At 38.2% G+C, this 24614-nt stretch overlaps 1 protein-coding gene across 1 annotated transcript in view; it reads left to right on the top strand.

Annotated features, from left to right (window-relative positions):
• The window catches only part of LOC308233726 (doublecortin domain-containing protein 1-like), a gene marked incomplete at its 3' end in the record, with an annotated part of 168387 nt that overhangs the window by 116501 nt on the left and 27272 nt on the right, over positions 1-24614 (top strand). The window contains exons 9-10 of the mRNA XM_080640676.1: positions 18484-18585; positions 21754-21917. Of these exons, the coding sequence (XP_080496802.1) occupies positions 18484-18585; positions 21754-21917 (266 nt within the window). The remainder of the gene's footprint in view (positions 1-18483; positions 18586-21753; positions 21918-24614) is intronic.

Here is a 24614-nt window from a genome sequence, read left to right as displayed (position 1 = left end):
GGCCTTTGAAATGTGGATTTATAATACTTCAAGTAGTTTTCAATCCAGGAAAGTAATTTCAGTGAAGAAATTTAATCGTGATCATTTGCAGACTTTCCCAAGAAACAAATTTTTCACGGGAGTCACTATGTATTTCAGTTTTTAAAAACAACTTGTTTGGAGAAATGGGCAAGCTTTAATAATTGACAGACAGTGGTAATAGGAATTAGAGGTGGAAGGCCAAGTGGCTGATTGATGTTCAAACTACATTTCCAAGGAAAAGATTCTGTATTGGATAAGTGTGACACATGTCTGGGTTCACTTGGTAAAATCAATACTTAAGAATATACTGGGCAAAAAGGTGAATTGGTTATTTGTCAGAACAAGATGGCAAAATGTCCTAGACTATTATATGATGTTGTATCTTCAGAAGAGAAAAACAAGTCATACCTGATTAAAGTGGTTTAGGTACTGAAAGCTTAGGGAGTTTAAGTACTTTTATCACAATAGAATATCCATGTTAAGTCTGTCAGATTAATATAATTTTATAATTTTACTTCCCATATTTTAAGAGACTATAATTATTTCAATTTGAATTATTCTGTGTATGACCCATTTCTATTTAAGGAACCATTACTACATCTCAACCAACTCATTTCCTTTGATTATATTTATATTTGAATGTGATAACATTAAAGGTAGTTGCATTTTGATCAGCCTTTATCACTACAATTCTTCTTTCTTAACATTCAGTTTTATGCTGAAAATAACATTATATTTTTTTTCTATAACTTGTTTCTTCTAATGGCGTGCCCATTAGAATGCCATTCGCCTCTCAATGGAAACCTAGTGCATCCATATCTTGGCTATCTATATAATAAAAGCCTAAGCGACCATTACGGAGAACGACCAGAATGACTGGTCGCTATGATGCACACTGACCACCAGGGGGTAGATGCTCAATGCAGGAGCTGCCCCCTGGTGGTCAGTGTGCTCCCAGAAGCCAGGTTCCTGGCTGGCGAGAGCAGCGGCAGTGGCGGGAGCCTCTCCCGCCTCCACGGCAGCACTACGGAACAGCGAGCCGAGCGGTAAGGAGCAGCAAGCAGGTGGGCGGTAAGGAGCAAGGGGTCCCAGACATCCCCCGAGGGGTCCCGGACTGCAAGAGGGCGCAGGCCGGGCTGAGGGACCCCCCGCCCAGTGCATGAATTTCATGCACCAGGCTTCTAGTTGTAAATAATGTCAGTATGAACATAAGGGTACATATACCTTTTCTAATTAATTATTTTGTTTTCTTCAAATAAATTCCAAGAAGTGGAATACTGAGTTATATAGTATTTTTAATTTTTTTTGCGGAACTGCTATACTGTTTTCCAGAGTGACTGCACCGTTTTACACTCCCATCAACAGTGGGTAGCAAATATTTAACGTTAGAATCTGAATTGTTCCTCTCATATATTGCCCTTTTAACATACTTGAAAACTATCTCCATACCAGCGAACACAGAGGAAATTTATATATGCAAAGAAGCCATCTTGTATTTGTTTTTGCTCGCTGTGCTGTGTGATACAGTATTGACTAGCCATGTGTAGTTATTTAAGCTTAAATTAGTAACAGTTATTTAAAGTTAAAAACCCAGTGTCTCCGGTGGTTTGTCCATGACTTTTCTGCTTTTAGCACTGAAAACCCCACATCCAGGAAACCACTCAGTTCTAGACAAACTGGGATGTTGGTCACCCTAGTTTGGTCTGCGTTCTCTCTTCCTCCTCCAAGGCCTTCTTCTTCATTATGCCTCTTTTCTGGGTAAGCATACAGCCTTGTTTGCTTCTCTCTCCTTTCTCTCCAGTTTTTCCCTATTAAATATCTAATTTCTCTCAAAGATTAAGCTCCCCTTCTTCCCATATTCCAAGAAACCTGGACATCAGCCCCACCCTCAGGCCTGCATGCAGTGGCAGGTTAGAATCATCTGGAGATCTTTTAAAACATCTGTGCCTCCACCTCCAGGGGTTTGGGTTTAATTGACGTGGTACGCTGAAGCTGGCTTCCCCTGGCTTACGAGCACTGATTATAAATTTTTAGGAATTTTGTGAGCCAGTTGTTAAATACTGTCATTAATAAAAACTAAATTATATAAAGTTACAATTAAATAAGTCATATCTAAAACAAATAACAAATACTTTTCACTTCCTAATAATTTTATTACATTTTAATATTACTTAAGCTCCTTGAAGTTTTTTATGCCAATGGTATCTGTTTAGTGGGAACGCTATATATTAGTGTGCTACTGTGTGTCTCTTCCAAAGGTTATGTTAAAAAACACACAAAAACTGTGTACATTTACACCATGGAATACTATGCAGCGGTAAAAAAGAAGGATCTCTGACCCTTTGAGATAGCATGGAGGGTCCTGGAGAGTATTATGCTAAGCGAAATAAGTCATTCAGAGAAAGACAAGTATCACATGATCTCACTTATGTGTGGATGAGTGAACAAAATAAACTGATGAATAAAATAGATCCAGAGACATAGAAGCATGGAACAGACTATCTAATCTCAGAGGGGAGGGGGGTGGGTGGATGGCTGCGTGGGAAGAGATCAATGGAAGAACTTGTATGCATAAATGCATAACACAGACAATAGGGTGGTAAAGGCCTGGAGGGGAGGGCAGGCTAGAAGGAGTCAATGGGGGAAAAAGAGGGACAGATGTAATACTTTCAATAATAAAGATTTAAAATTAAAATAAAAAATAAATTTATAAAAATTATGGCTTATTGTAACTTGAAAGTGGCCATAGTCAGAAATCAGCACATACAGACTTGAGTTAACTGTTTTGTTGACTGTCTCTAGACCAGGGAGTTGGCAAACTAGAGGCTATGAACCAAACCTGCATGTTTTTGTAAAGAAAGTCTTCCTGGAAGACAGCCATACCTATTTGTTGATATAGTGCCTATGGCTGTTTTCACGTTATAATAGCAGAGCTGAGTAGTTGAGGTACAGAGCATATGACTGGAAAAGCCTAAAATGTTTACTATTTGGTCCTTTACAGAAAAGTTTGCCAACCCTGGATCTGACTAAAGTAATGGAGAAAATATTTACAATTCAGATTAAATGTGAAGGTGTCCAATCTGTGACGATTACATTGTGAATAGCACAAAATGTTGAAGTATTCTTCCAGAATATAAAACCTATGACCTGATTTAGAAAAAAAAAAATTGCTCATCATTGAAAAACAAGAGTAGCTCTACCTATAGCTTCCTCGTTTCACTTTTGCCTTATTAGCATGAATGAAAATATCAATCACATTCAGGTTAGAATTGCATTGTAGAGGGAGGGTTGAGAACCACAGCAGGCTTATTAAAGTAACTTTTAGAAACACAACCAATAGCCCCTCAAAAAAAAAAGTTCTCATTCCAGACTGTTAACCAGCCATAACTTTTCTCTGTATTGTTACATCAGTAATGTGGGAAAGGCTAGCAGTAAAATCATTCATCTCAAGATTGTGGGAAGGGAAAATTTCTTTTAAACAGTATCTACAACATGAACAATTATATATATTTTATATTTTCTTTTCAAGATATATTTTCAGAAGGAAAAGTAGAGAGCAATGACATAGAAAGACTTCTCTGGCTGGAATGACCAGACTTGAGTAATAATAATAATAAGTGAAGTCACCCAGGTCTAATGTGCTTAGACTCGTAGCTAGTCTGAATCCTTTCTGATGATCAGGTAACTGCCTAGACCACACTGTGTAGACTGAAATTTTGGGGATGATTTAAAATTATTGCTGACTTCAAAGATTTGAGGCAATGGACTCTGAAGGTAAAGTAGGCAGGAACTTAATAAACTTATTTTTCTCCTTTCCTATTCATTTTGATCTTAGAGCTGATAAAAATGAATTGTGATGATTTATCTTTCCAATTTTCTCTATTTATTGATTTATATCGCTCTATTGAATATCCGTGTAAGCCCATGTGCAGCTTCAAGAACCAAAATAATTGATTGTACCCATCATCATCTTCTAGAGCAGTGGTTCTCAACTAGGGACTGATGCTGGCTGTGACTCAAAATTTCCTGGGGTGCTTTTTCATATTGTATATGGTTGCCTTCACTTTTTCACTGACCTTATCCTCACCATGTATTTCACTGATAATTTAAAAATATACTTTAGTTGGGTGTTAATACAAAAAGATCATCTCTTAAAAGGACATACTCTTTCTGTGTTCTATATTGCCTCAGTCTCATTTTGGAATCACATGGCATAATACAGTACCAAGTTTAAGTGGACATATAAGACAAAGGACCCATAACAGCTTAAATCTGGGTGTCCATCACCACTGTAGGAAAGTTCCTTGTTAGAAGGAAGGAAGGAAGGAAGGAAGGAAGGAAGGAAGGAAGGAAGGAAGGAAGGAAGGAAAGAAGGAAGGAAGGAAGGAAGGAAACACAGCATGACAATGTTAGAGAATTTTAGGAAAAAGTTATATTACCCATAATCACATTAATTGTTATATGACTATTCTCACCCTTGCATATCATTTCCATATTCACTCACATATCTTGTGTAATCACAACCACAGTGTGCACTTTTTGTTGTTGTTGTTTTGTTTTCTGGTACATTCTCTTGCATCACAGCACCTTTAAGGTTGATGAGGTTTCTTATTATTTTTACCTTTAAAAAGGTGGTCACACTCAGTGCACACCATACTTTATGAAGCCATTCAGGTAACAACTCTTAACTATTCCAGACCTTCTCTTACCACATATTCCCTGTCACTGCCACCACCCCCAGCCACTCTGAGAACATCTGCTGTAGCCATGGCTCAGTGACTTCTGCCTTCCTAGTCCTGTTCTTTCCCTGCAACTCCTCCTCCTCTTCATCCCCATGGAGATGCTGTCAGAAATGTTAGCATTTCCCTGGGAGAAAGGATTGATAGGAAAGGGTATTAGCAAATCTGTAGGGGATGGTGGGTGGAAAAACTCGGAGGAAGGTGGGTGATCTGACACAGAATTGATGAGCAAGCGTGTGGGATGTGTGAGTAGGAGGGAGAACACACAGGGGAATGAGTGGAAGATGGGTCCAGGGACATCCTTTCAACTGGAATTAGTGCTTTTCACACACAATTGGTCAATGATGCTCTGTGGGTTGTCTTCTAGTTGCTGCCAATAGAGATAGATCCAGCTTCTGTGGGGCCTAGAGCTTATAAAATTTTGGGGAAGAAGAGTCTCTTTAAAATCAGGCCTGAAAGTGGTTATTTACTTAAAGCAGTAAAGTAAATTAATAAAACAAATTAATGAAGGCTTGGAGATTTGGATCTTGTCTTCCAAGATCTTTTTAAGGAAGCTTATCAGAAATACTACCTAATTGTTCTCTGGCTTCCTTTCCCCATCTATGATATTCTCTAGCTCTCAGCAACTCCTGGCACTCCTAGGAGCTGCAGCAAGTAAGGGTCCCAAAGCTTGATCTTTGCTAACTTCACACGGTTCCCTCTGACTGTGAACAGGAGAAATATGGTGGAATTTAGTGACCTGGGTAAAAACAAGATTCAGACGGCTGTGATTTTGAGGTTTTATTAGCCTTTCTAGTTTTATACTGTTCTCTTATAGCTTAAAGACATTAACTGTGTGTGTGTGTGTGTGTGTGTGTGTGTGTGTGTGTGTGTGTGTGTGTGTGTTTAAAAAGGTAATTCACAGATTTATTTGTATAGAATGTTGTCTATCATGTAGTTCACCCTCTGGGAAGTATGTGTCCAACCATTTTTATTCTTCAAATGACAGAAAAAAAGATTTTAAGTCAATAGTCTAGTAAATCCAGACATTACCAAATACATATTGTAACAAAGTATTGTGCTAAGTACTGTGGGAAGGTGCAGAGAAGGCTGGAATGAACATCTTGTTGGTCCAAGCCCATGAATTTTTCATAGAATTTGAACAATCTAATACCTTATGAAGACAATAAAACTAATGTGTAGGTCTTCTCAGCTTTTTATACAATTTTGTCATTTTTCGTTTACAGGCATGTCTATATTTAGAAAATGGGGTAATTTGATTGATGACAGAAAAAAATGCTAATTTTTATCCATACTATTCTCCTGGTGTTTCCTATGCTTTGGACACTTGAATTGGCTCTACCAATGACACAGGAGCTCTGTAGAACTATTTGCAATTTGCAATCTATTTTGTGGTCATTTTTAAAATTTACACTTCTCTAACCATATGTAATACTAGCAAGGTTACTTAAATATTTAATTTATTCCATGAAACAGTTAAGTGCATAGAAGGATATAACTGCAGTCAGCTATCCATAAAATTGTGGCAAGATTTCTTTTGTGTGTCCTTGTCACGGTTCTGCATAATTATTATGTCCATATTTCCATTGTACATTCCTTGATCTTTGTCTTTCCATTTAACTACTTCTTCCATATATGTATTTATAACCACTGAACTGTTATTTCACCTACATTATTTGAGTAGACAGTAGGAAAATAAATTTAAAGTACGTTCTAAGTATAAGTTGTAAAACGTCAACTTTACATTCATTTTCAAAGGAATGTGGCTAGCGTAGAAAAATTGGGATGTTGTTGTGACTTCAAGAACATCCATTAAATGTGTGGCAAAATGTGAAGGAGAGAATTGATTTTCATATGCAGATTTTACCATAGTGGGTAAATGTTGGATTGTTCATTTTGAAGGCAAAGAAACTTGAAATGCCTTCTAACACCTGATGGGATAGCTGTTAGCACTGAAACCTCCCAGCTACCATTCTTTCCAGAGCTCGCTTCCATCCTGCCTTCCTTTTCTTTTCTCCTCCCACTGCCAACTCTGGGGGGGGGGAGGGGCTGGGTGGAAATGCCAGTGTATTCACCCAGCCTATTTCCTGACAGGCATCAGCAGCCAGGTGTGAAGCTCCGTGTGCAGGAAGATACAATCAGGGAAAAACTGCATCTGTATCAAAATCAGGGAAGAGCAATTGGTTGGGGGCATCAGCTCACGCACGCAAGGTGGTAGTAACGAAACAGGCTTTCCCCCGGCAGTCCTAACAGTCTAGAGGTGCCCAGAGAATTGCCAGGTGGGCAGTCAGTGGGAAAGGTCCACGGGCCAGAGCTGGATTACTGTCACAGCAGTTACCCAGACTAAACGCAACCACTGAACCTTGCTGCTGCAGGCACACACTCTCTCGGGGAGATTGTCCTTCTCCATAGCAGGTAATTTGTTTTTACCTCTCAATTAGCTTTTTCACAGAGTGTTGGAGATGCTCGAGTTGTTGAGATTCCTGCATATGCTCATGTCCCTGGGATTACCCACTGACGTCTATGTTAGCCCCGCTCACCATGAATATTAGCAAGCATCAGTCCATCTGAACGTAGAAATGAATGCAGATTTTCTAGTCAGTGCAAATGAAGTGATGCATTTATCCCTACTTAAGATTCTAACTACAGTTTTGATAATTTTTTATGATAAAAATCGACTATTTCTGAAAGAAAAAAATATTGCCATAGGCAGTAAGCCTTTTGTGTAGGTTTTGGTTACCCAGAGTACTCATTTATATTAAGGGGAAAAGTATGTTTACAAGTATATTTATTATATTTTAACAAGAAACTGAATAGCATTAAAAACATATACTCTATTTAAAGATGAGTATATGACCTCTGAGGCTGAGAATTTGGGGAAGTCTGGTAATTTGGTTCACATGTAATCCTGTAATGTTCATTTCCTCTAGTAAAATATAATTTGGGGGATATGAGTATATTTTTCTCATCAAAAAAGCCCTTACTTCCTATGAGAAAAAAATATACTAAATCCAGGCACTTTCAAAGATTTTCATTTACCATGTTCTGGTATAATACATCATATTATATTCAGCTACACATAGGACTAATATAGCTGGTATTTTAATTCCAATTAAATATAATTTTAGGCACTAAATTAATTTAAACAAAATGAGATACTTGTTCCATTTTTCCTTGAAATATTGAAATTACTTAGCTTAGGACATGACATACCAGTACCTTTACTTTGCCACCATCTTCTAGATAATTTTGAACATTTTCATATATTGAACTTAGTGAGAATTATAATTAGATACAAAGAGAATATTTTTGCAGAACCATTCATCTTGCTTTGAATTTTTTACTGTTAGTAGACACAGAAAATGGGATAAGGGAGAAGCACTTTAAAAAAATTATAACAAAACAATGACTATGATTTTACATGCTTGAAGGAAAGGAACACAGGCCCAGTCCCAGGGTAACTGAAGCCAGTAAGGGCCATCTCACAGGCCTCTCCACTCTCAGCCTCCAATCCCCAATCCAGGCTGTCAGCTATCCCAGGTTCTCACTTCCACGCACCCCCCCACCCCAAACACACACACACACACACACACACACACACACACACACACACACACACAACTTTCTCTTAGGAAATAGGCATGCCACGCTTTCAAGTTAAGACAGTTAAAAAAATATTTTTTTCTTAGATCAAAGTTTTTTCTTAGAATCTACTATGAAAGTAGGATCTACCCTATTTGAAGACAGGAAGGTGGCTGCCCCCACAGACTCACTCATCAGGTTTGAACTCCTGCTTGGGACCAACACCCCCACTGTCACCCCCTACCCACCAGCCATGCCTACCGCAGGCCCTCTGAGGGAATCCAGAGAGCCAAGATTGAACATCACAGCCTCAAAGGATCAATAACCAATAAAGCTGAATATCATTTGCTCTGTGGGGTTTCAATTATGACAGAGCAGTGAATCTCTAACTGCAATTTCAAGTATTGGTAAGTTGGTAGGAGAGGTATGTGGGGTCAGTCTTCCAGCTCACCCCTAAAATCCTACCCCATGGTCAGTCACCCATTATACATCTAAATGGTAGCCTCTGCTACAACTTACAGAGGAAATTCAAAATGTCTCTTAAAATAAATTATTTTCTTAAGTATACCTTTTCTGGACTTTAAAAAATGTTATTTGATTTCCTATCCAGGTATCATTTAGATTGATGAAATTTAACAATTATATAATTTGTTTTCACTTAAATGCATTTTTATTTCCTGAGACAAAATATGGATACTGGCTCCTTCCCTGTTAGATAATATTCAAAGACATCTCTGTTGATCGTTAAAACACTTTTTCTTTATGTATTATAAATATACTAATTCATTATTAAATTTTCACTGCCTGAACCCTATAATTTTAATATTTGCTTTGTTATTATCACCTTATCAAAATATTAAAGTTAGACATGTTTGTTGTTTGATTTATAATATATTATACATTTGAGAAAATATACAAAATGAGAATATTCTAAAAACTATCTTGTAAGTCTGTAAAAATGAAAAACTAACAGTACATTTATTTGACTTAATGTTCATATAATGTGAACAGTTAGACTTTATTTTCTATCTCCAAAGGTAAATTTTAATTCTGATTGGATGAAGATTTTTAAAAAATTAGCCATAAATATGACTAACTAGCTTCTTACATAACAAAAATATTTTAACTTTCCTGTTATTTGACTTTGGTTAAAAACACACAAACTTGTAGAAACAGGGTAGAATAGTGGGTACCAGGAACTAGGGGGTAGAGGGAATGGGGAGATGTTGACCAAAGGGTACAAACTTTTAGTTAGAAAATGAATAAATTCTAATATCTAATGCATAGCATTGTGATTATGATCAGCAATACTGAATTATATTCTTGGAAGTTGTTAAAAGAGTAGATTTAAAAAAAATTTTTTTATTGATTTTTAGAAAGAGGACAAGAGAGGGAGAGAGAGAGAAGCATCAATGTGAGAGAGAAACATCGATTGGTTGCCTCACATATGCACCCCCATTGGAAATTGAACCCACAACCTGGATATGTGCCCTGACTGGGAATTGAACTGTGACCCCTTGTTGAATAGGATGACCCTCAACTAACTGAGCCCCACCAGCCAAGACAAAAGAGTAGATCTTAAATGTTCTCACCATAGGGAAAAAAGGTCATTAGGTGACATGATGGAGGTATTAGCTAAAACTGGTGATCATTTTGCAATATATAAGTATCATATCTAATAATAGACAAACATGTAAATTGACCGTACCTCCACTAAGTCCACAGCCAATCAGAGTGAGTATGCAAAATAACCCAACAAAGATGGAGGTTAATTTGCATATGTAGGCGCCTAGCAGCCGGGGTCTTGGGAAATTTCTCAGCACCCAGGTCACTCCAAGGTAGGCCCTCCTGGGTCCTGAGCAACCTGGGAAGGGCCTGAGCCAGGGGGCTCCTGGGCAGGGGCGGAGCTGGGTGATCAGGCGATCTGAGGGAGCTGGGAGTCCCTTGCCTAGTCCCCAACCCCGGCCAGAGGTTTGGGGCCTGGGCAGGGGCAGAGCCTGGGATCAGAGGGTGCTGGGGGTCCCCTGTCCAGGCCCCAAGCCCCGGCCAGAGGCTTGGGACCTAGGCAGGGGCAGAGCCGGGCGATAGGGCAATGGGAGGGAGCTGGGGGTTCGATTCTGATCAAGGGCAGGCTCCTCCCTGGCCGGGGCCCAGGTCAGGGCTCATGCAGGAGGCAACCAATCCAAGTGTTCCTCTCACTTTGATGTTTCTCTCTGTCTTTCCCTTTCTTTTCCACATTCTCTAAAAATCAATGGAAACATACCCTCAGGTGAGGATAAAAAAAAAAAAAAAAGAAAGAAAGAAATGTCATATCCCATGAAAGACACATCTTGAAAATGCCTAAAGAAAGTTGTCATTTTTTCATGGTGAAGGGACTGGAGTCCGTGTTGATGAAAACACCTTGGTGGCTGCGATGACTGGCAGTGGCTGCAGCAGCGGGGTGTTGGGGCTGGTGCCTTCCCCTGATCAGCCCGGTCGCCTCAGTAGGACTTCCCTTGAGGGCTCCCAGTATGTGAGAGGGGGCAGGCTGGGCTGAGGAGAACCGCCCCTTCCCCCCCGCCCCCAGTGCATGAGTTTCGTGCACCAGGCCCCTAGTATCAATATAAACTTACACAATGTAATATATCAACTGTAACTCAATAAAGCTGGAAAAAAAATCATAGAATTTGATTTTTAAAGATCTCCCTGCCTCTTCTGAGTAGATCTCTCTAAAGTCACTTAACCTTCCAGGGACTCACCTGGAAAATCTGGTTGCTTTGAGTATTGAGTGATTGAATGCCTGTGACAGAGCATCCTACACTCTCAATAACCATGCATGTGTGAGTGGATGCCATGCCACACCATCAGGATATCCTCTTCAGGACTGAGATACCCACCCTCCAGTTGCCACTGCTACATACTTCTTAGACAATTGCCCTCCGTGTAAAGGAGCTGCTTCTTCCAATTTAGGCCTCATTCTGGGGGCAACTTTCATCCAGCATTTGGTTGGCATCCAGTGCAAAGGCATGGTTCCCTGGCCTCAATTCTGAAGAACTCTGAAGGGCCATCCCAGCTCTAGAGCTCCCACCAGAGGCCTCTGTTGCAACTGCATAACAGTTCACCTCCCCCTGCCCAGTCCTGCTTCCCTCACTTCCTAATCAGTGTTGCTCTTGAGAACATTCCCCAGCAAACTTCCAGAGGTAAATCTTGGCCTCAGAGTCTGTTTCCTGGGTAACCTAATCCAAGACAAAGTATAAGTTATCCTTATTTCAACATAGTTAATTATACTAGGTGTACCGGTTAATAATGGTGGATTTTGTAATCAAAGAAAACATGATAATTTCAAGAGAAACATCAAAAGTGCTTTATTCAAAGTAATGCCCATTGCTAGCTACACATTTCCCCAATCTTTTAGTAATTTGTGGATACCGTCCCAATAGAACTTTCCTTGTTTTGAGGCAAACCATTCAGAGACCCAATTTTCCACTTCTTAGTACGTTTTGAAGTGCTGCTCAGAAAGTACATGTGCCAATTGGAACAAGTGGTAATTTGAAAGAGCAAGGTCTGGTGAATTCGGGGGCGGGGCGGGGGGGGGGGGGGAGGGCGGTTAATACTTCCCAGGCAAGATCTTTTTAATGGATCTTTAACTGGTTTTGAAGTGTGTGATGGTGCGTCATCATGAAGCAAAATTACTTTGCCATGTCTTCTGGCACATTCTGGCCATTTCACGATCAAAGTGTGGTTCATATTGATTATTTGTTGTCAGTAGCGATAAGAATTGACAGTTTCACCTGGTTTTAGAAGCTCATAATATACCACACCTTCCTGATCCCACCAAACGCAGAGCATTGTCTTCTTTCCGAAGCAATTTGCCCTTGCAGTCGATGTTGATTGTTGACCTGGATCAACCCATGATTTTGTGCATTTGGGATTCTCAAAATTAATCCACTTTTCATCGCCAGTCACAATTCGATGCAAAAAAGACTCTTTTGTGCCGTTGAAGCAACATTTTACTGATGACTTTTCAGTTTTCCATTTGTCTTTCGTTCAGTTGATGTGGCACCCATTTTCCTTCCTTTAAAATCTTTCCCATTGCTTGTAAACGATCGAAAATTGTTTGCTGAGCAACATTTAATCTTTCTGCAAGTTGTTTTTGAGTTTGACATGCATCTTCATCCAATAATGCTTGTAATTGTTGGTCTTCAAACTTTTTCAGTTGACCTGGATGTTCTTTGTTTTTCATATCAAAATCATCACTTTTAAGGAACTGTTTGACATTGAAACGGGGACTTAGAACTGTTGGACATTGAAATTGGGACTCAAACATTTTTTGTTATTATATGTTTATTTCTAGTCTGCAGAGGCAAGATTTTTTAAAGGAAAGAAATGGGGAAAAATAGATACAGAGGCAAAGAAGCATTGAACAGACTGTCAAACTACAGCGGGAAGGCAGGGGAGGTTGGGGTCGGGGGTTGCTGTAAGAGATCAACCGAAGGACTTGCATGCATGCATATAAGCATAACCAATGGATACAAGATGCTGGGGGGGCAGGCAGGTAAAGGCATGTACTGGGGGGAGGTCAATGGGGAAAAAAAAAGGAGACATATGTTCTACTATTTGTAATACTTCAAACAATAAAAAATACATAAAAAAATAAAGTGTTTAAACCAGTGTTCACAAGTATCTTGAGATGGAGCATGTTCACCATAAGCTTCCTGAAGTATACGATAACTTTTTCTTCAAAATGAAGTAATGAATTAAAACTTCCCACAAATGCTCTTTTTTTGCATGAAATTTGACATTTTTAAGCTTAAAAATTTCTATGATGTTAACATCTTCAGCAAATTTGACATATGAAATTTTGAAGCTTGCTGTCAATACAACAAAATAGCATACATATCAAATCGCATACTAGTATATATCAACATATGTGTAACTCCATCTATTGAAAAAAAATCTGCATTATTAACTGGTTCACCTAGTACTCACCTGGAATATGCCAAATAATTTTGTGTGGCTATTTTATATTCCTTTCCTTCATCAGACTTCTACTAGTAAATCCTGTTACTATTCAGCCTCCCAACTTTTTGCAACACACTGCACTGTCATTTTCCTATTATTGCCTCTTGACAGCATTGCATCCTGAGGCATTTTGAAGCTTCAGTGTTTGGCCTTCCACTCACGCACAGAGAGCTTCCAGGGGGGTCTGCTCAGCAGTTATGGAGAGTTTGGGAGTCTGCTGTTCCCCCACAGCAACCTCTTAACAAGACTTGTAACAGTGAAGTCTGGATAATGACACTGAACTAGGCCGTATACAAGTCTCTAAATGGATTTCATAAGTGGTGCCAAGCAAACTTGTCAAAGAGCCACATTAGCTCAAAACTCCCCATGTAGCTCAACTTTTCCCATACGAGTTAAGTTTTGGTCATTGTCTCTATAATATAAATTATTTCAGTACTTTGTTGATATTTTTATGCCTTCACAAATACTGAGTATGAACAGTTACTTAGTTTGATTTTATTTACACCCATAGATGCAGACATCCTGTTTCAGAAATATTAGACTAGCTACACATTTGATTTCCCAATCCTGCAATTCAATAAATTAAGCAAGTAAAATTGCTCTGGAATGAACAACAGAAATGGACCATTTCTCACCATGCCCATTGTTATTCATAGCATATAAATATAGTACTTTGAGTCACCATCATCCACCTTTCATATGACCTTTATTGCCTGTAGCCTACTCTCCACCCAGCAGCCACAAGGATCCTTTAAAAAGTGTAAATTGGATCCTGTTACTGCTCTGTTCAAAACCCTCCAAAGATTCCCTGTTTGGCTGCCAACCCCTTAATTCTTTGACCTCATGTTATTCTCCCTCTCAATCACACTGCTCTGTCACACTAGTCTCCTTGAGATCCTTGGAGCACACGGGGCACATCCCTGTCTTAGTTTCTTTGCTCTAGCTGCTCCTTCTGCCTTCAGGGCTCCTCTACCAGCTATCTGCTTAGCTCACCTTCTCACCATTAAGTCTTCACTCAGATCTTCCCTCTCTTAAAGACCTATTCTGATCACCTGCTTCCTTTGGTGGCCACCACACCCATCCCACTCCCTGATCCCAGACCCTCTATCCCCTGCCCTGCTATATTTTTCTTCTTTACATAACACTTACTACCTTCCAGTCCCCTCAGAGGTGCATTTATCATGAAGCTAGTGAAACGTAAGCTTCAGGGCCCCTTCCTTGTGTAGGTCCCTTCTACATCTCAGGGAGAGGCCCTAGCGATGTGTACACATGGCTGCATGGTTCTGTAAGATTTGCAAACATAATACGTTTTTATTATAATTGGTTAAGACCATTGTCTGTTTCCACTCCAAGTTCCTCTCTGTCAAGCTTTCCCTTTTACCAAGTGGTGCTGAAATGGCTTCAGGCATTTTCGAAGTCTAGCAAAGGGGAAATTGAGTTGGGGATACATTTAGTTTGGGTGTGGCTAAATGTCATTAGTGGTCTGCAGTCACTTCGCTATACAGCTCAGTTAGTGCTAGCCATCTGCTGTGGGAAGAACTCCCACATAGATGGCTACTGCCTGCTGGCCAGAGTGTTGCTCTTTCACTGTGACTAGATTGTCTGACACCAAAATATGTGGGTGTTGGAGGGGGAAAATGGTGTGAAATTAACAAAGCCAACTAAGTTGTAGGAAATTCTTCTACATTTTACAGCTCATATTTTAAAGAAACTTGATTAAGGTTTCCCCAAACTTGCCAACAGTCCTAAAATTTTTTTAAATAAAATGACCATGTTATGAAGTTGAGAGTAGTTTTTCTAATCAATAATAAAAATATTATTGATTAACCATGCAAGAGGGAAGATGGCATTATCTTTCTATTCTTTCTCTCATTTTAGAAAATATTATAAAATTACCATATAAAGAGGTGATCAAAGACAATTCAGCCAAATTATGTGCATTGGATAGCTTATTAACAAAAGTATTTTGGGACATTTTCTGAATTTTGTGATGTTTTTATTATATGTGAGCTTTTAAATATGTGTAAATTATTGTGGTATCTTTACTCATTTTAAATGAATATTTTGTATCTAGTTCTCCATATTTAATTCTGCATTCTTTTTGTTGAAGAGAGCCCACCAAATTGTGTAAACTTCAAGTTTCATAAGACCTGAACATTCCCTGACCATACTGTATGATTTACTTAACTTGTTCTGTTCCTCAAGAGTGGGAATCTTAGTTCACTGGTCTAATTTTTTAAAAAATATTTTTTTATTGATTTCAGAGAGGAAGGGAGAGGTAGAGAGAGAGTGAGAAACATCAATGATGAGAGAGAATCATCAATTGGCTGCCTCCTGCACACCCCACATTGGGGATTGAGCTTGCAACCCAGGCATGTGCCCTGGCCAGGAATCGAACCATGACCTCCTGGTTCATGAGTTGACACTCAACCACTGAGCTATGCTGGTGGGGCTCACTGGTCTATCTTAAGCACCTGAGCACTGCTTGGTACGTGCGATAAACTCAATAAGCATTTGATGAATGAGCGAATAACTTAACAACATTAAAACGAAATATTGACCTTAATCCAATTTAATCTTGCTCAGGAAATGTTAATATTGACATGAATGAAAGTAAAAAGACTGTAGTTAATGGCAAAAACTCCTTAAAATTCTGTACATTGCCTAATCAAGGGCATAGAAGTAAACTTCTATTTATAGTTATTTTCTTAACTAGTCATTAGCTACCATCATTTTCAAGAGGATCTTGATCATTTAAAAAAATTTTGAGGTTCTATTACCTTCCTCCTTGGGACCCAAGACTAGACTCAGCTGGCTTTGTGCATCATCCCATTCCAAGGGTGAGAATTTAATTTTAGAACTGTAGGGAGGTGAGGCCATGTAGAGAGCCACTGGGAAGCCAGTATAGCAGTTGGGTTTTTCTTAAGCCGAGGATCAGGCAACAGGAAAACAAAGGTGTAGACTATTTTTTATTTTCCTATATCTAGTCAATCATAGTAACTCTGTGTGGAGAGCTATCTTTGTTAGACATTGGACAATAGAAATAAAAATATTTCTCATGCAAAGGAAGAAAAAATAAATTCAGTACTTGGATTTTAAAAAATGGGCATAATAATATAGACTTTAAGAACCAGAGCTGAGGCTTAAGAAAAGCAGAATCTCATAGGATTTCAGCTTGGGGAATTTTTATTTTTGTAGAAATAAAAAAACTCCACATATTATATGAATGATATATGAATGATATATAGCCTTCTTTCACTCAAACACCTAAACTTTTACTTAAGCATTGAAACACCTCTTTCTTCCTCCTCCTCTTCCCCTCCTCCTCCTCCTCCCCCTTCTTTTCTTCCTCCTTTTCTTCCTCCTCCTTCTCCTCCTCCTCCTCCTCCTCTTCCTCCTCCTCCTCCTCATCCTCCTCCTCCTCTTCTGCTTCTGCTTCTGCTTCTGCTTCTGCTTCTTCTGCTTCTGCTTCTGCTTCTTCTGCTTCTGCTTCTTCTTCAGGATACTTTTCTAGACATAGAAAGCAGGACTTATTAGAAGTTGTGGAGAAAGCAGTGAGCTAGTGATGCTGCTAGGTGTTGACCAAGTCCTATTTGCTTTCTCAGTTTGGCACTTGGCACTCACACTCTCATTTTCTAGAATATAATTTGCTGCACTCTCATTTCACATCTAGCAAGTCTTGGCAAAGGAACATCAATATGTTCGTCTAACTGAGCTTTTGTCAACACTAACCTTGCAGAATTGCATGTGGCTAGAATTGTGACCTTCACTGTTCAATTTCTCTATTGAAGGGTTTTGTTTCAGATTAGGGCCCTGAAGAGATTGTTGGTACAGTAACATTCTCCTTCTACTTCATTTCCCATTGGTTTGCTGGCCACAGTTGGGTTTATGAAGTTCCTCGCAAAATTAGAGAGGTTTCTTGCTTGGAATTGTATCTTTACTTAGAAAAGAGATTTAAAATAATCCCTGGTAGCAAAAGACACTATAGGGCATGGAATATAACCGAACCAAGGCTGAGAGCTGTACCTTCTCAACTGGACCATCAGTGTGACGAAAAGCTCCGAATAGAGATGGACCCGCAGTTCTTGAACACTGTTACTCCTTTTTGTTTTCTTTTCAATCCCCTCCCCCTCCTTTTATGTGTATAATCTGAGGAAGTGCTATTGAAGCACAGTATTTCTCAAACCAGGTTAGGACCTATTAAATAACACTAACTATCTCAAAAGTAAAACAGATTTCTTTCTTTATAATAAGTTATTGCCCCAAATCATCTTCTCTGGAAATAGTGCTAGAAATACATAAAATGGCTACTTTGATGTGGTAGGTCTATCAGAAAGGGAAGAAAATAACTTTTGAGAAAAAAGCAAAATAAAAAGCAAGGATTTAAATTATTCATCAGGCCTCTCTTGGCCTGCTTCCTTTCTTTCCAGGTGAATGGCACACCCAACTGGGCCCTCAATGTGGTCAGAGGGTGGTGTTCACTCTAATTCCCACCTTTGAGACTTGTTTGTTGGAATACTTTAGACCAGAATGTTTGCTAGCATATTTGTTTATTTAGCAGCTATTGCATAATGTCTGTTCTCAACAACTTGTTGAATATATGCACTTAAAGTGGATAGCTTTCATAGCACTGTTATGCAATAAATCTGTCAGGTTGAATTTCCTGTTAATGAGTCAGTAGATAAACTGAACACTGATCTATTTTAAATATAAATCAGATGTCCCTCATGTATGTTGTGGCTTTATGTTTTTCAAGAGAAATGAAATGAACTAATCAGTTGGTGTCTAGCTGACCTTTCTCTCATGCTTGAAACACTTAAGCATCCAGTGTAGTATATGATTCTTCCTTTAATGTCTGCATTTCCTTCTATTTTAAGATTGTAGGGAGTGCTAGTCAGTTTAAAGATGCTGAACCCAAAAGAAGAAATGAGGGGCTTTTTACTATTCTAGTCCTGTTGTTTTTTATTGCCAATTGCCTGCACGTGCTCATATAGGAGGCCCTTGCTTCACACAGTTTCTGTACCCATGACTTTCATTTGACACCCTGTTGTGCAAAGCCAGAACTGTTCATATGTATGTATGAATATATGTACATATGTGTATGTACATGTTTTATTTTTGAATGTACTTATTTTTTCAGGTATTTGAAAATGGTAAAGACACTGGAGAGATCTCTATCTGTATCAGCCAAAAAGATTTGGTGTCTAATAGCCCAAACCCAACTGGTGATATGATGGAAAAAGTGAGTTTACCAACTGTTTATTTATGATTCTATGTGTCTTCCAAGCTACTTGTCATTAATTTAGATAATTATATCTTTAAAGTTATTTAGAAAAGATCAGTCACTTGCTGGTCTGTAAAGATTGATAGTCTTTAAGATTAACTTCTGAATTCCTTTGGCTCTCTGTTAATCAACTCTGGGCCACTTATTTAACAGCATCTTAACCTTCATTATGCTTGTATTTGGAAATCTGTCTACACTGGACTCTGGGATGGCCCTCTTGTTTACATTTTGAAAATAAGTGACATGATATTCAGTGGAGGGTATGTTCTGGATTTAGAGTGTTCCCAAGCCCAAGACCCTGAGCGACTAACATGCCGCTTTGGTCTCCTATGCTCATTGTGGGCAAGTCCAAATGGTTTTTCTGAGACACTCTTACCTTTATTTCCCAGACCATTGGGATATTTCTCAGGCAGAGTCAACATATTCAGGATCTTTAGTTGGGGTCTTTGTCTTGCATAAAAAGACACTGAATACCCCTGTTGTTTACAAATTGGGGTTATGCGCCCCAGTGCACACCAGTGTTTGGGGCTCTGTTGCTTGGCTTTTGTTTAGAAACTTGCTTCTTCCTCCCCCGTCTTGAGTTCAGCACCCTCAGACTTGCCTCTCCCTGGTGGATCTATTACCTGGCTTTTACGGTCATCCACTAAAGTTGCATAAAATTGGAAGACTCTTATCTGATCATTAGTTTGGCCCAGAAGAGAAGGGAATTGCTACCTTCATTAATTAGAGAGAGTCTTGGCTGGTTTCTTTTTATCATCACCTCCCTGACTATTTAAAACTACCATGATATGAAAGTCTTCCTAGAATTATCTACTTGTCATCCTCCCCCCCCCACAAATTTCACATTAGGATACTTTACTCTTTGGTTCATATTAAATTGAAGATTGCATTCATATTATTTTATATAGGAAGCTAATACTCTGCAGGAATTTTTTGAGTTGGCTTGTGGCACATTGAAATGGAATGTTCTTTGCTTCTATAATATGTAAGCTAATCTTGGGGGGTCACGGGGAGACTTGAATTAGGAACACGATATAGCTCTTTGGGAGATCCCTGGTGACATTCAAGGATGTCTGTTTCCTTGGTGCACACTTGTCTCAGTCACAAACCCAAACTGTTTCATACTCTTCTCAGGTTCCTGAACAAATTCTTATCCTATAAAGTCATGGTGATGATAGTTTTACAGATAAGTGGATGAAGAATATCACATATATTTGGTCACTGCATTCCAGCCTTAACCAACTACCTTGAGATGAAAGGCACTGAGGCCCTATCTCCTGGAAGCTGTGAGATGCTCATCTTTGAAACCCTAAAATGCAATCTGTCACCAAGTTGAGAAAATGGAGATCGAGATGCAACTCCTGTGAAAGTGCATTTGGTTTTGTGGTCAGGCGTTCACATACTTTCCTACCACACACTCCCGTTCTTGGTGTACACATTTCTCTCCTGGACTAGGTCTTCAATCTTTTATATCTTTCCCTTTTATAAAAAAGGCGATGACTATAAAACAAAATCACTGTGATTTTAACAATGATCAGCATTGCCTGCTTTTCCAATATAATAGCAAGGCAACAAAAAATAAGCTCAATGGCTGAGACTGCACAGAAATATATGTATGGTTTTGTGAATTCAATATTCAGATTTTCAAAACATGTTTGTGGTTCCAATAAAAAAATTCAGACTTTTACAATTCTAACATCTTTGCCTATTATACTCATAAAGAAAATAGTAGCAATTATTTGTAATTCAAAGGATTTGATTATACTGTGTGAGAAGTATTAACTTTATTGAAATGAAAAATGTGTTATCATTTTCAGCCTTTCTGATGCTCAAGGCTGGAAATCTGGTCAATTTAGAGCTTTTGAAAACAATATAGAGCTGATAAAGTTAGAGATACGATTATTTATCTCTAATTAGGACAAAGCCTAATTCTTAGGTATTCTACAAATATTGTTGCTGATCAAAGAAAATATTTTACTCAATCAAGAGTTTAGAACCAATAGGAGAGGAAACTGGCACATATGACAAGATTGCAACTTTCTCTTCTTTCCTTTGAGCTTTGGCATTTAACACATCCCAATATACCTCAAAGGAAATTAACAGGAGTGAAAGAGGCACCCTAAACAGAGCTAGGCAAGGAAAGTCCACAGCTATATCTGCATCCCTGCCGAGATTACAGAGTAACAAGAAATTGAGAGACACAGGAACTGACAAGGGAGAGAAGAAAAGAAAGCCTGTGACAGAAGGCTGGGTCGGGGGTGGGGGGCGGGGGGAGAACAGAGTGATGGATAGTGTGGGGCACAGAGTGGGATAGAGTAGAGGCCTAAACACTCAAAGGTAACTGAAAATAATGAAAAAGTCTTTTAAAATGCCATCTGCAACCTAGTTCCGTTGGATTTACTTTCATTTGAAATATGCCTTAAATTAGAAATATCTTGATAATCCACAGACCCTAAAGGTAAGGTAGATGCAAACACTGACAATGCTAGTATTTAAATTATTAAATGACAGCATTTCATACTTCACACTTCAGTTATATCTTATTTACAATTTGAAAACATCTCTTATTGAAGTGGCTCACAAGCATTTGCAGGGCCCTTCGTTAAAATACAGCCAGAAGAGTCCTTCTGAAGCAACCTGGGCTGAAAGTCATGTTTATTTTTGCAATCTTGTAAATGGTGAATTACTCGACCATTGGTTATCTCAGGTTAGTGGGAGATAGGGAGACCGCTCATTGTAAAACCTGAACATGCTCTGCAAGGGCCCTAAGAGAATGTGTAGCTCCCACAAGAAAAGCATTACCCTCATCAAAGAGGACTGTTACCATGTGTAGAAGCTAAACGCTCTTCCTGTAAAACTGTCACATCTGCTTTCAGTCCCAGCGCCAAAGGGTCAGAGCTCAATCACAAGCCTGTGGCACCCCCTGCTGGTTAAAAGCCCATGCTCATTTTGTTACTTTCCCTTGAGCTAAACAGTGCCATCATTTCACACTTCTTTTAGCATTCTATATGAATTTAATTATCATTTGTTTGGACTTCATTTGTTACAGAGTAAAGACAGTTTATTACAGATGTTCACAATTTATGTAATTCTTTTTTCTTCTTCCTTATTTTCCCCCACCACCAGTTACTTCTCAAGATTCATCAAAAGCTTCAAGGATCTTCCATCAACCCACGAGGCCTCAATCTTTCTTCAACACGGCTTTTCGATGAGCATGGTCAAGAAATTAAGAATCCACTTTTGCTGAAGAATGAGCAAAAAATTTGGGTCTCTTATGGTAAAGCGTACAGGTAGGAGCGAGGCATTTCTTCTGTCTGTCCTCAGTCTCTTCTGGGGCAAACTAATTTAAAAGGAGAATTGAGAAGCCAAGAGCACCATTTATGAAAAATTTTTAAATTTTTGAATTCCAATAAAATGTCAGGGTGCTTTTTTTCTGTGAGGCAGTATTGTTTGTGAAATTTGTCACCTCTCTCTCTCTCTCTCTCTCTCTCTGACTTTTCTGTCTTAATGCCTTGTCATAGTTCTTGAAGTCTGCCTGTCAGCACAGCAAGTGGGATTTGTTCATGTCTGAGTAGTCACCTTAATGATAGCAGATGGAAACGCCACGGGGGGCCCAAACCCATCACACTGTCATTGTCGCACACTGCCCTGACCTGCTTCCACTCCTCTATTTTTTTGTCCCTTTTTAAAGGAGAAATGGATGGTAATTGAAAAGGATTTTAAGCAAGATTTATGAAGCTGTAGACAACATGATTCCCCACTATCTCTCTGTTTTCACAAATAAAGTCTTAACCTTTTAAGCACCAATGACAGAACAGCTAGAGATAAATTGGTAAAGCTCATAAGCTCTATCATATCAAAGTTGTATTTCTCAAAGGCGCCTTATATTATCCCACAATAATTACTGGTTATTGCGAAGTGTTGTGTAAATTTTTGTAGATTGGTAAATTCCTGCATACAATTATTTGCATTTCCAAGGAAAGAAAAAGGCTGCAGTCTGCAGGCACTGATGAGCTGGGCTATGTGGACTTCTTGGAGATTTATGCATATTTTGACAGAATACATCCAGATGAACTCTGAAACTGCTTGTCAGGAAACTTAAACACACTTTTGCCTTCTCTGAATTTTTTTTTTTTTTTTTAGCTCTTAATTTATCTGTAGAACAGAATAGAGGACATGGGGGAAAATAATTTTGCTTATAGAGTATAATTGATCATAATTGTAATGAAAATAGCCTGGACAGAGCTAGGAACTAATTGGATTTGCTATATATTCTAATAGTCAAAATTTTAAGTATGGAAATAAATTTACTCAGAAGTCCATTGAAGGTTTTGGAAGAAGTTGGGAGGATTAGTGTTGGTAATATACTACAAAATTCAATTTCACCTGTCCTAGTAGAATAAAATTAAAATACTTAATAATTTTTAATGGTGTGTAATTTATAAAACTCAAAATATCTGTAAGGAATGGTGTGTTTTTTTCCCAAAGGCAGATTTCAAAATGTCTTTTAATTGCACTGTGAAAATTGTTTTTGCATGATACAAACAGCAATGAATTTTATTACAAGGAAAGATTTTTAAATAAAATGGTTGGCTAGTAATTTCTTCTTAAATATCATTGTTAAAGTGAAAGCAATGACTAACTAATTTTGATGTTTTTAATAATGTTTGCTATACTACTGTATTTTAATAAGCTCAAACACTTGTTTTTGGTTAATTGAATCATATTTGTGGAATAACTAATTGAAATGCTAAGTATTTGAAATAATTCCAAAGTCAACTGAGGATTGTAGCTGGAGGAGTCCATAGTCGGTATATTTATTGTTCATTATTGTTATTTTAATAGGATAATGTATTCTTTTTCTGATTTTGAATCTAATATGAGGCACTAGGAAACCATTATGCATTTGCTACTATTGGAATTTCTAAAATTTATGTCTAAAAAGTTATTTCCATCCAATTTAAAATATATTAAGAAAATGTGCAATGTGTACTAAGTAAATGGTAATCATTTTCAGGGGGTAATTCTAACTTGCCTAGTATATGCTGATATGGGGAATCAGGTTACTAATTTACAAAAGATGATATTGCCAATATCTGCTTCAATTTTGAGTCTCTTAATTATTTTCTACCAATTTTTATTTAGAAAAATGTCAAATCTACAGACAACTTGAAATGATAATACAATGAATATCTAAATATACTTCACTAAGGCTCAACAATTTAAAGAGTTTGCCACATTTATTTTACCTCTTTTTTTTATCTCCCTTCTCTCTCTTTTGAATGGTTAGAAATTAATTTCAGACAATCATTAAAGTTTTATTGTTAAGTGCTTCAGGTCACATAACTGAGGAATTAGAATTATTCTTCTATATTACCACATTATAATATCTAACATAGTCAACAATAATGTAATATATCACCTAATATACAGATTATATTCAAACTACCCAAAATGCGCTTTAGAGCTTTTTGTAACCTGGGATCCAAATAAGCTTCAAGTATTGCACTTAGTTATTTTCTTTAGTTCTCTTCAATCTAGAATATTCCTCCACCTTTTATTTTGTTTTGCATGGCATTGATTTTTTTTTAAAGAGTTCAGCACTTTTCTTGTGGAATGTCTCATATTCTGGATTTTTCTGAGTGTTTTCTCATGATTAGATCCAGATTAAGTATTTTTCATTATACTACACAGGTGATGTGGTTGAGTCATATAATTGTAAAGTTAAATAGCAAGTTTTTGTCACTAATTTAGAAAAAAAATATCTCATATTTGACATAGTGGCCACTCTTATCTAAGATCTGTTTTCCATCTGATTTATTTTATTTTTTCTTTATTTTATTTCCATCACCACTTATCCCCCTATATCCTCTTTCACCTCCCACCCCCACCCCCATCACCACACTGTTGTCTGTGTCCATGAGTTCTTTCCCCTTTTTCTTCTTTTTTGCTCAATCCCTCACCCTCCTTCCGACACTCCCCAACCA

Source organism: Plecotus auritus (genome assembly GCF_963455305.1).
Source record: "Plecotus auritus genome assembly, chromosome: 9".
Classification (NCBI taxonomy): domain Eukaryota; kingdom Metazoa; phylum Chordata; class Mammalia; order Chiroptera; family Vespertilionidae; genus Plecotus; species Plecotus auritus.
The sequence above is the reverse complement of the archived record's forward strand: the minus strand, read 5'-3'. Positions and strand labels throughout refer to the sequence as shown.